The sequence below is a fragment of the Nelumbo lutea genome, chromosome 4 (assembly GCF_056320005.1).
Source record: "Nelumbo lutea isolate HS-2025 chromosome 4, American lotus-T2T, whole genome shotgun sequence".
Taxonomy (NCBI): domain Eukaryota; kingdom Viridiplantae; phylum Streptophyta; class Magnoliopsida; order Proteales; family Nelumbonaceae; genus Nelumbo; species Nelumbo lutea.
Genome location: NC_142687.1, coordinates 54,600,941 through 54,611,136, shown reverse-complemented (window position 1 = coordinate 54,611,136; position 10,196 = coordinate 54,600,941). Strand labels below are relative to the sequence as shown.

At 35.3% G+C, this 10,196-nt stretch overlaps 1 protein-coding gene across 3 annotated transcripts; it reads left to right on the top strand.

Annotated features, from left to right (window-relative positions):
• Positions 1-290: 290 nt before the first annotated feature.
• LOC148860680 (uncharacterized) lies at positions 291-9,308 on the top strand. 3 transcript variants are annotated; one of them, XM_088982323.1, is made up of 8 exons: positions 308-475; positions 1,009-1,165; positions 1,273-1,372; positions 1,882-2,046; positions 2,320-2,417; positions 8,488-8,558; positions 8,657-8,722; positions 8,804-9,308. In XM_088982323.1, coding segments are annotated over exons 5-8 (417 nt in total). In that variant the 5' UTR covers positions 308-475; positions 1,009-1,165; positions 1,273-1,372; positions 1,882-2,046; positions 2,320-2,416; the 3' UTR covers positions 9,083-9,308. The 3 variants fall into 3 exon arrangements, with proteins under 3 accessions (XP_088838447.1, XP_088838449.1, XP_088838448.1); XM_088982322.1 differs by lacking the exon at positions 1,009-1,165 and having other exon boundaries at positions 1,243-1,372; XM_088982321.1 differs by lacking the exons at positions 1,009-1,165; positions 1,273-1,372 and having other exon boundaries at positions 291-475.
• The last annotated feature ends 888 nt before the right edge of the window (positions 9,309-10,196 follow it).

Below are 10,196 nucleotides of genomic sequence, written 5' to 3'. Positions count from 1 at the left end.
GCATGTTTTTTGGTTGGATAGTAGAACTGTGTTTTTCCCATCCCATAAATTTTAATAATTTCAATTTATAAAATTATAGCTAGGAATGAATTTTTAATGAAATTATAATTAGCTATAATGTATTTTTTCATAAAACCATTAATATATATATATATATATATATTTGAGGTTTTATATTTAGTGTTATTTATATATTTTTATGATTTATTAAAATATTTACAGTATTTTCTTATATATTTATACGTATTTTAATTTTTCTACAATCCCGACATCTCTTAAAATTGACTTTCAGATACACTTACCGTTTACGGTTTTGAGCGCCTCGCTAAAGAGCTCCGGAACTGCGAGAAGCACCTCTGCAACCTCTCCCAGCGATTGCCCCCTTCTCTCCGTTAATTGCAGCTGCGTATCTCCGACTCTAGGCGTGTTTGAAATAGCGTACAAGTTCCATATTCCATCCCAGACGCAGGTTGAGGTAATTTGGTTGATCTTCATGTTTTAGGTATTTCATCATCTGTGATCGAGCCCCCCAACCCAGGTACATGCGGGATTCAATTACAAGTCTCTGCTCCGATCAGAAGGAGACCTTACCAACCAGATGGTTGGTTGGTAGCCACCTGAGACCCAAGTCTCTGCTACGACGGGATTCAAGACCCCCTTCATGTTATTTGAATGTTCGTGTCTTTTGATAGCCACTTGAAGCGCCTGAGCTTATTTCTAAGTTGCCAAATCACTCCCTCATCCATATTCGTAAAGCCCTTTTTCCCAGCCCCATGTTCAAGCAAGAGCATGATCTCTGTTTTATAGCTAAGAAACAGTAGTGATGATGAACATACTACTATTCCGCTAATAAACAATAGTGAACTAACGAAGTTTTTCCTTGTGATATTGTTCCATTTAAGCCTTAATGTTTTCTCAGTTTTTTTGGTATTTTGTTATTTATTGCTCTTTGTGCTTTGGCATCAAGTCCTCTTAGTTAATATTAGATCCGTGGTTTGCTGGAATTAGATCTCAAAGGATGCCTCAGTCTAAGCTTGCTGCACATATTATGTGCAAATGGAATAAAAAATTGTTATTTAAGAAGAAGCCTGATTGGGGATTGTTCCACTTCAGTGGTGGTCAACATCTAACAAGCAGCACTACATTGTGTATTATTTGACGGCTTGTATCCATCAAGAAGTGATACGTGCATTTATAATGTTATAACGTTTGTAATCCTTTAAATTGGTACACTGTCCACAGAAATTTTGTTCTCCTTCAAAAGTTATACAGCTTAAATAAGTTGTTAAGTATATCATACGGGGGCTGGCATCTATCAAGAAGTGATATGGGGGCTAACGATGTTGTGATGCTGTTATCCTTTAGATCACTGGTAAGCTCTGCACAAGAAAAAGTTTGTTCTCCTTTGGACAGTATTCAGCTTAATCAGTTATTAAATACATGGAAGCCCCCATTACCATTATAGAAACATATTCTCAAAGAGAGTGCTCAAAGAGAGTGTATGATTGATTGATGATGGATCATCTATTTATTGGGTGTAAGCTTAGTTTAGGTTGTACTTACATAGACCAGCAAACAAATACGCGTCCATACCTAGAGTTTAAACTCAAAGCACAGTGCACATTTATGAAGAATGGGGAATTCTGTTTTAGTAATTTCACTTCATAAATTGCTATTACTGCAATACATTTCATGGATGTCTAGTTGGAACACCATTGCTAGGTAATAAAGGAATGCTGGTTTTGATAATTCAGGAAGTTCTAAATTCTAACAAGTAGTTGTTAACGTTGAAAGCAACATTGTCATTTCATAGTCTAGTATAATTTGTTAAGTCTCGAAAACAATATTAATAATGAAGTTTTCTGTTTTTGGCTATTGCAGATAAAGAGTTGCAGTTTGGAACAAAGAAACATAGTTGATTGCCAAACTATTGAGCAACAAAATTCAACAAGTTACAGATGGAACAGCCTGGGAGATTAAAGGATAAAATAAGGCCTAACAACAAAGATCTTTTGGAGTTGGAGCAAAAGAAATCTTCCTCCTTAGGTGCCTCTCTCATTTCTGGTTTCTGGTTTCTGATTTTGAGTTTTTAGGTTCTTTGCCCTGCTTTTACTAATGCAAATTGATTTTGTTTCTCTTTTACATCATTTATCACAAAATTCCATTTTTAGCTGTTATTTGTGATGGTCTATTTATCAATTAAAGAAGTGGGAATTAGTGGCCATTTTGTTTTTCCTTGATCAGCCACTTACTTCACTCTTTGTCCCTCCAAGATTAGTGAAGTTGAATTATTGATATGTATTTGATTGGATTTTGCAGAATCTGCACTTCTTGTTTGCAAAAAGAATTCACTGTCAAAATTCAATAAACCTCATACCAGCAAGAAACTTATGACAGCCCAGTTCCGAAGAGTCAAAGTAAGCTTTAATTGCTAGTTTATGAATATCACTTTTGTTTCTTTTAGGTGTACAAGAATATTAGTTGTGGTCTTGCATTTGATAAGAATGAGGTCCTTACATTTTACTATTCTGTACTTTGAGTAAAACTACTACTCTAAGCATAGGTCTTCTCACAGGTTGTTGAATTTTTGTACTTGTTAATGCAAGATAATCATCTAAACTATGCAAACTTTGATATGACATAAAGATTTGTTTGCAAGTAAAATAAAAATTTTATTAAAAGAAAAAAGAGAATTACAAGAAAGGTGACAGGAATTCACCCAGGAGAAGAAATTAAAAGCACCCCCAAAATCAAGAAAACAACACAAAACAAACAAAACTCCCCATCTTCATTCAACTCCACCCAACAAACCACTGCAGCTCCCAATAGATGAAACTCTGGACACACCAAAATACATCATAAGGAAAAAACACGCTATTTCTTCTGAAAGTTTTTATTTTTATTTTCTTATTTCTTCACCTTCTTGTTTGGCCCAATCACAAATAATCTCCTTTCAACCTAGCATTAAGTTTTTTGATCTAATTCTTTACACGTCATTTATGCAGATGTTTGGAGGCCTTTCCTGTGCTTATTGTTGCTGGCTTTAGACATTTTGTTCTATTTGATTACAAGTTTTCTTGTTATACATGGCTATATTTGATGTGACCTAGAGATGAAGTACCTAATGTTAACGATTTTCATTATGTGTATCTTGGTTGAGGTGAAGGAAATTCACCTATTGCTGTCTTCTCTGTTGCTTCAGTTTGGTGGAGAACTTTATGATTTGAGGTTAGTGGTCAAAGGAACTCTGGCAAGCTGGATTGAAAATATGACAATAAGGGAGGAGGAGGGTAGTGGGTTTCGTTGAGCATTTGGTTCGAACAACTAGAAGTTGAAAAGTGTCTCGGTCAAGGGATTGGCTGAGGTTGGAAATGAGGGTATTTTTCGTAATAAAAAGATTGTTTCTGCTAGTGGGGGAGGTTTGTTGGATATGTTTGATAACTGAGGAAGAGAGGAGGTGAAAAGGTGGGAAGATGGAGTGGTCAACTGAAGTTTAATTTGAAGAAATTAATTATTGAACATGTGGATGGTCAAGATGAAAGGTTGTTGGGAAATGAAAAAGGTGGAGGGGGTTTTTTGGTAAAAGAATCGGAAGAGGTGTGTACGAAGAAGAGGTGGCGGATTAAGTGGGGACCAATTTTTGAGGTCTAAAGCTATTGGTGTTAAGCCCGGTTCTTTCTCTAACAGGTTAAAAGTCTATAAGAGAAAAGGCTTTAAGTTCAAGCATAGTTGTCAAGGCATGCCTAGGTGACTAAGCGCCATTGGCTGGGCACCTCGCTCAAACTCCTTGACTTTAGCAACTAGGCATAGGCGACTAAGCACCCACCTAGGTGACAAAACTGACAAGGCGGGCGCCTATTGTAATATCATTTATGTTACTGTATCTTATTAATGTATGTGTTAATACATTTTATTATATGATATCTATATATCTCTCTCTATATATATCAACTATACTTTGTTTTAATGTTTTACTATGAAATTTAAAAGATCAAAGGGTTTTGACGAGAGAAAAAGAAAGAAAAAAAGGAAGAGGAAAGAAATAATAGAATTATAGAGAGGTTCTATTTTTTTTTTCCTATTCTGTCTCTAATTAAATAAAACAGAAACTCCATCCTTGTTTTTTCTATTTTACTTTCCATCTTGAATATTTATCATGTAAATTTAATAACATTCTTTAGCTGTTAATTGATATGAAATTTCTCCATTAAATCTTTATTATAGTAGTATTATTTTTGAAAATAATGAAATTAACTTATGTAAATGATTTTTATCTTTTACTTGTGATGATTTGCCACATTTTTAGAAGAAGTTTAATGTTCTTAATAAAGAGTCACTATTTTTTCAATTAATATACATGTTGAATGGTATATAAAACTAGGGGGCTAGTCAAAGTTAGTTTTTTATATTATAAAATTTTTATTGCCTAAGCAACTAGGTGCCCCAATGTTGCCCAAAATCGCCTAGACACCTTGAAAACTATGAGTTCAAGCGACCGAATAAGTGAATTTCCTAAGGGGGGTGGGGACTTTATCTAGTTGCAACACGAGTAAGGGAAGATCTGGAAGAACAGCCGAACGGGTATGAGAGACCCATAAATATGAGAGATATAGACCAGTGTTTTAAAAGGTGTGGGAGGCGTACGCCTTTAGGCGAGGCGCTCCCAAAACGCCCTGGGGCCTATGCTAGAGGCGCTGACACCTTTGAGGTGTACGCCTCAGATGCAAGAGGCGTACACCTCATGCACATCTTATATAAAAAGACAGAAAAAAAGAAGAAGAGAAAAAGGAAAGGAAAAGAAAAGGGAAGGGAAAGAAAAAGAAAGAGAAGAAAAAAAGAGAAAAAGAAAGAAAAGAAAAGATAAGGACAAAGAAAGTGGTTTGCCCCTTGCGCCTTCAACTGGGGGGCTTCGCCCCTTCCCCCTTTTCGATGCATACCTAATTTGTTTTTTTTTTTTTGAGTTAGGGGGTCTTGCTCCGCTTCGACAAGACCCCTTTCTACTAATGTTATGCATCTTTATTCTTCTTAATATAAAAGATTTTTATTAAAAATAAAGAAAAAATCAGATCCCCGCTTCCTCTTCATCCTCCTAACCCCCCTCCTCTTAAGGAGGCTTACGCCTCCTTGTGTTTGGGAGGCTTACACCTCTTGCGTTCTGAACTACGCTTCACGCCTCTAGGTAGTGGAACGCCTCGCATCACGCCTCCGTGTTTTAAAACATTGGTATAGACTTAAGAAGTCTGTCACAAAATCTGGAGAATCTAAGATTGATGGAAAGAGTATTTATGAAAAAAAAGATTGATGGAAAGAGAGATCAAGGTGATGGCTCTGTGGTTCTGTGGTTCTTTGCCCTGGCTTGGAATGTTGCAGTGTTCATGATTCGGATTTGTCTTTGGTTGTTTATGACCAAAGGCTAAAGCATCGACTCAGGTGGGGGGATCCAACTTGGGTGTTCCTTCGGATGTTGGCACAAAGGAGGGTTGATATGGAGGCGATGGATGGGGCGGGGGACATTGTGGTTAGATCAGAAGGATTAGTGGAAAGAGGTGAAATTTCAAGTGAAGTTGCCGTTGGAGTGGATGAAAGGGATGTGGCAGTGAATGTGGAAGAAGTCTGCCAGTCTCAGGGTCTTGAGTCAGGTTTTGTTCATTTTGAGGTCAAGGAAGTGTTGATCGGCAGGATAGTAGTGGATCTTGGCCTGTAGGAGGAGGTTGGTAGAGGAAGAGAGAAGGGTGGCACTGTTATCACGAATGCTAAGAAATCTCATGGATCACATAACTCTCATATAGTGCAAATGACTAAAGTCTTCTTGCAGTTGAAGGAAGGATTAGTGGGGGCAGGGCATACGAACAAGTATAAAAGGACTTTTAAGAAGGGGGGGGGGGAGCCAAAGGTGTTGATATTTGAAGCATGATGTGAGGAGGATTAAGTTCCTCCTGAAGTAAAAACTCGGTCAGGGGCTACTGTTTCAGAGGTAAAAAAGGTAGATGGGCTTAATTCTGAGACAAGGACTCAGGATTTGTCTCCAGTTGATAAAGTTCTGAGGCAAGGAAGTGTTACCATTGAAGATCTTGTTAACAAAGATGTTAATGTGGGTAAGGGGCTTGGGTTGTTTTTTTTGGGGAAGAGAGGAGTTTGCCAGAAAAGCTTCTGAGGAGTTTGAAAAGAGTAGGAAAGAGAGGTCAAAGAAATCGATGGTCAGAGAAGGTGGAGAAAGTTGGAACGAGGATGATTCAGGCGGAAGGAAGTGTTTGAAGGAGAGGATTAGGTTGTCTGAGTCAAGGGTTCAATGAAGTTTCTTTTGCTGAAGTTTTGCTTGTGTTTTTAGGGGGTCTGTGGTTGGTAGTCTTTCTTGTCATTAGTTTGTGTGGCCTTTGGTCTTTTCTCTCTTCTTTTGGGTGATTTCTTATCACCTTCTTGTACTTTCTTTTTTTGGTTAATGAAATCTTTTCTCTTTTGTCCTTCAAAAAAAAGGTGAAAAGAAAATGAATAATTTGATTAGTTGTGTTTCATCATTTTTCTATTGGCACCACATTGTTGGAAACTGATAGATTTTGGCCTCTTTATACTTGACAAGGTGATAGTTTTAGTTTCCTCCATCTACTAATTATATCAAGTTAATTTATGATGGTGGTGTGTAAGGAGATCACAGTGGTCATATTTTGGCCGTATTTTCTGGCCCCATTGGATATGGAGATTCCTTTAGGGAAAATTAATGGTTATACCACATGGTCTAAGATTTAGAAAATCTCTAAAGTCTATACCATGATAAGATAGTGGTGGGATGGTTGGTTCAGGTCCTTGGTCATGCAATAAGGGAGGTGGAAAGGAACAGTAAAGGATTTAGGAATGACCTTTGTATGGATAAAGACCAACTAATGGTATGACTGATGTATTGGCAAGAAAAGGAGTGAATAGGAATCAATTGCATGTGGTCCCAGGGCGTAAACTTGTGAAAAGGGATCAGGTATAAGGTTCACAATGGCCAAAGGGTCAGGTTTTGGTTGGATTTTTGCTGTGCTGACAACCCCTAATGGACATCTTTCCCATTCTGTTTTTAATATTCCCAAGTAGGAATGCATTGGTTGCTGAATGTTTTGAGGTGCAAAAGTTACAAAATGGGGAGGTGCCGTGGACCCAACATTAAGAGGAAATCTAAATGATTGGGTAGTGGAAGAAATAGTGGATTATTGGATTTACACTTCATTGCAAAAAATGAAACTTGATACTATTCATAAAAAAGAAACCTGATACAAACAATGTGGACAAAGGACAGGATGGTATGGAATTTTGAAGCTTCAGAAGCATTTTCCATTAAATCCCTGGTTTGTTCTATTCAATATCAGCCCTAAGCTTTCTTTCCAATCTCCAAAATTTGGATATGCCATAGCCCTTTCAGAGGGGGCATTCATGATGTGGTCAGCTGTGTGAGGTAAGCATCTAACAAGAAGTCCAGAACCAGTCTCAAAAGAAGACGGGTGTCATTGGACTCTGTTCAGTTGTCTTGTGTAATCAAGCTGAAGAGTTAGCAGATCGTCTTTTCATCTGTTGCTGTTTCTCGTATTCTATGTGGGTTAAATTTGTGTGCTGTGAGGGACTGAGGGGGTGAACAGGTGTTTTCCAGCATCTTTGGAGAAGGTGCTTTTAGGCTGGCAACTGAGTGGATTAAGCAGGAATGGAAGGATCATATGGAACACAGTCCAGGCTGCAATCATCTGGAATATTTGGAGAGAAAGGAATACCTGAATCTTTGAAAAGGATTTAAGCTCAGAGGAAAAGATTTTACAGATTGCAGAGTGCTTGGCTCCCTTTTTTCCCTGGTTGCTTTAACACAAAGATCTTAAAGAAATTCCTTTTAACTTTTGTTTTTTATTTTTTTATTATTATTTTTATTTTGACAACCTCTTTTCCTAGATGATATATACCATTTGTACAGTCTTAGGATACAGAATCTTGTATACAGGGTGCCATACTTAGGTAATTACTGTTCAACTACAGTAATTCACTTCTCTTTACCTTTTCCAGAAAAAAGGATTTTGTTCTCGAAAGAAGGGGTTTTTAATCAAACTAAAAATGTTTCCATTTTGTTTAATGAAAACATGCATCCAAGAACACACTATGGATTTTTGCTGATGTGGTGTTTCTAGAAGCCAAAAGAAAAAAAAAGAAATGAAAAAAAAAAAATTCATGCTGAAAATACCCCTGCATTAAGGGGATGTTCAACAAAATGGTTGGTTTTATTTTTGAAAACAAAAACAACTGCCACATCAGGAGAGAATTATATTGTTTTTGCTGATGTGGTGGTTGTTTTTGTTTTCAAAAACAAAATCAACCATGTTGTCGAACACCCCTAAGCGTTATAGATTTTAATCTCTATTGATACTATTACTGTCCTTGTATTAGTTCTTACAATGCTGTAATGATGTCCCCACACTCTCAAGAAAATGATGATAATATTTCCAAAGTAATATCTTGCCTTTGTTTCAGTGTTTGGAAAAGTGAAGGATTTCTTAGGAATTATGGCAGAAGCTAATAGAAGATTGCAGTTTGATGTACAGGTAGACACACTGATCTTATGCTCGGAGAGTATCCCCATCTGAATTCCATCCCTCCACTCTATTTTCTGATTTATGTGTAAATATTCCTTGAGTTTTAGGAGAAATCCTGTACAGACTATGATATTGAAGTGCTTACGGGCAACGAAACTCAATACATAGAAATGGTAAGTGATTGTTTTGAGTGCTTGTCTGCTTGATAGCCTAATTGCTTCAACAATGGATATTGACTGTCATCTGTTGAACAGGATTTGATGCTTGGTGTTGCTAATCTTCACACTCCAGAGGCAGTGGAAGCTGCTGAATCTGCAATGGCTGGTTCCCAACCGATACATAACTTATCTCCTAGCAGTAGTGAATCAGATTCAGATGATAGCAGTGACAAGTCTACCGACGATAACTACAATGCTGATGAGAACGCTGACATATCCTCCTTGAGCAAATCTCAAAAACCAAATTTGGATGGGGGTGAATCTTTAGGTGGTGATCAGCCAAAAAAGCGGCCCAAGATTATTGAGCTGAAGTGAGGCATTATGGTTGGAAATCCTGGATTCTGCAGCTCATGACATTTGGGGCAGAAATGAGAAACCAGATACAAAACAACTAGCAGGGGTAAAAGGAAGCTAATCTTTTCTTTTTTCAAGGTGTTTTGGTAAATTTACATATGAATGAAGTTGGTCAAGGTAAATATGGTATTTAAAAAATTAATGTATTACATCAGCGTTTTCTATTGAGAAAAAACCTATTGGGGAAGGTATTTGCAGCTTTTTTTCAAAACTACAGGGGAGGTTTATAGGATTGTCAGAAAACCCAAGTTTTTTTTTTTTAATTGTCACTATATTTATATAAAATTTAAGTGAATTAAACTATTTTTTAATTTAATAAATTTTTATTACTTTTATTATTTATTTATTAATTCATATTAACACGAAATAGAATTTAAATGCATTATTTTATTAATATTAAATTTAATTAATTGTATTAAGTCTTTTATTTTCAATAGAATTTAAGTTTGTTTTAAATTAATATAATTTAATTATAATTAAATTAAACTAACATAACATAATTGTTATTTACTTTATAAAAAAAAGTTCCATTTAATAATAATTTATAACCCATTTAATATTCAATTGTAGATTATTAAGCATAATAATCTCTTTTATATTTAAAAGATAATTATTTTTAAGCTAATTAGTCAAGTAAACTCTATTTCAGAATAAATATTATTACTTCCCTCAAAAATAAAATTACTAATATTTGAAATGTAAAATTACATCTAATTGTAATTATATATTTATAACCAATTTAAATTCCATTTCAAACTTAAAAATTATAATTTAAAATCTATAGAATATACTTTCATTTAATTATACTTATTAATAAAATGTATAATTATTAACAATATAGTTATATACAACAAAAAGTATTAATAAAAACTCATCACTTTTTAAAACTATTCAATAAGAAAATTTAAAATTAATTACCACAAAAAAAAAATACAAAAATTAGAATCCATTTACATTCTGTTTGAAAATAATAAAAATTAATTATTAATTTCCATTATTGATGACATAGTTTTTATTAATAGAATAAAATAACTACATTAATAAAAAGTACTAAACTAAATTGAAAATAATACCC

Bases quoted from the DNA above. Each gene is read 5' to 3' on its own strand.
- LOC148860680 (XM_088982321.1), top strand. The intron at 8,559-8,656 runs GTAGACACACTG...CTTGAGTTTTAG, and splicing joins GATTGCAGTTTGATGTACAG to GAGAAATCCTGTACAGACTA. The intron at 8,723-8,803 runs GTAAGTGATTGT...TCTGTTGAACAG, and splicing joins AAACTCAATACATAGAAATG to GATTTGATGCTTGGTGTTGC.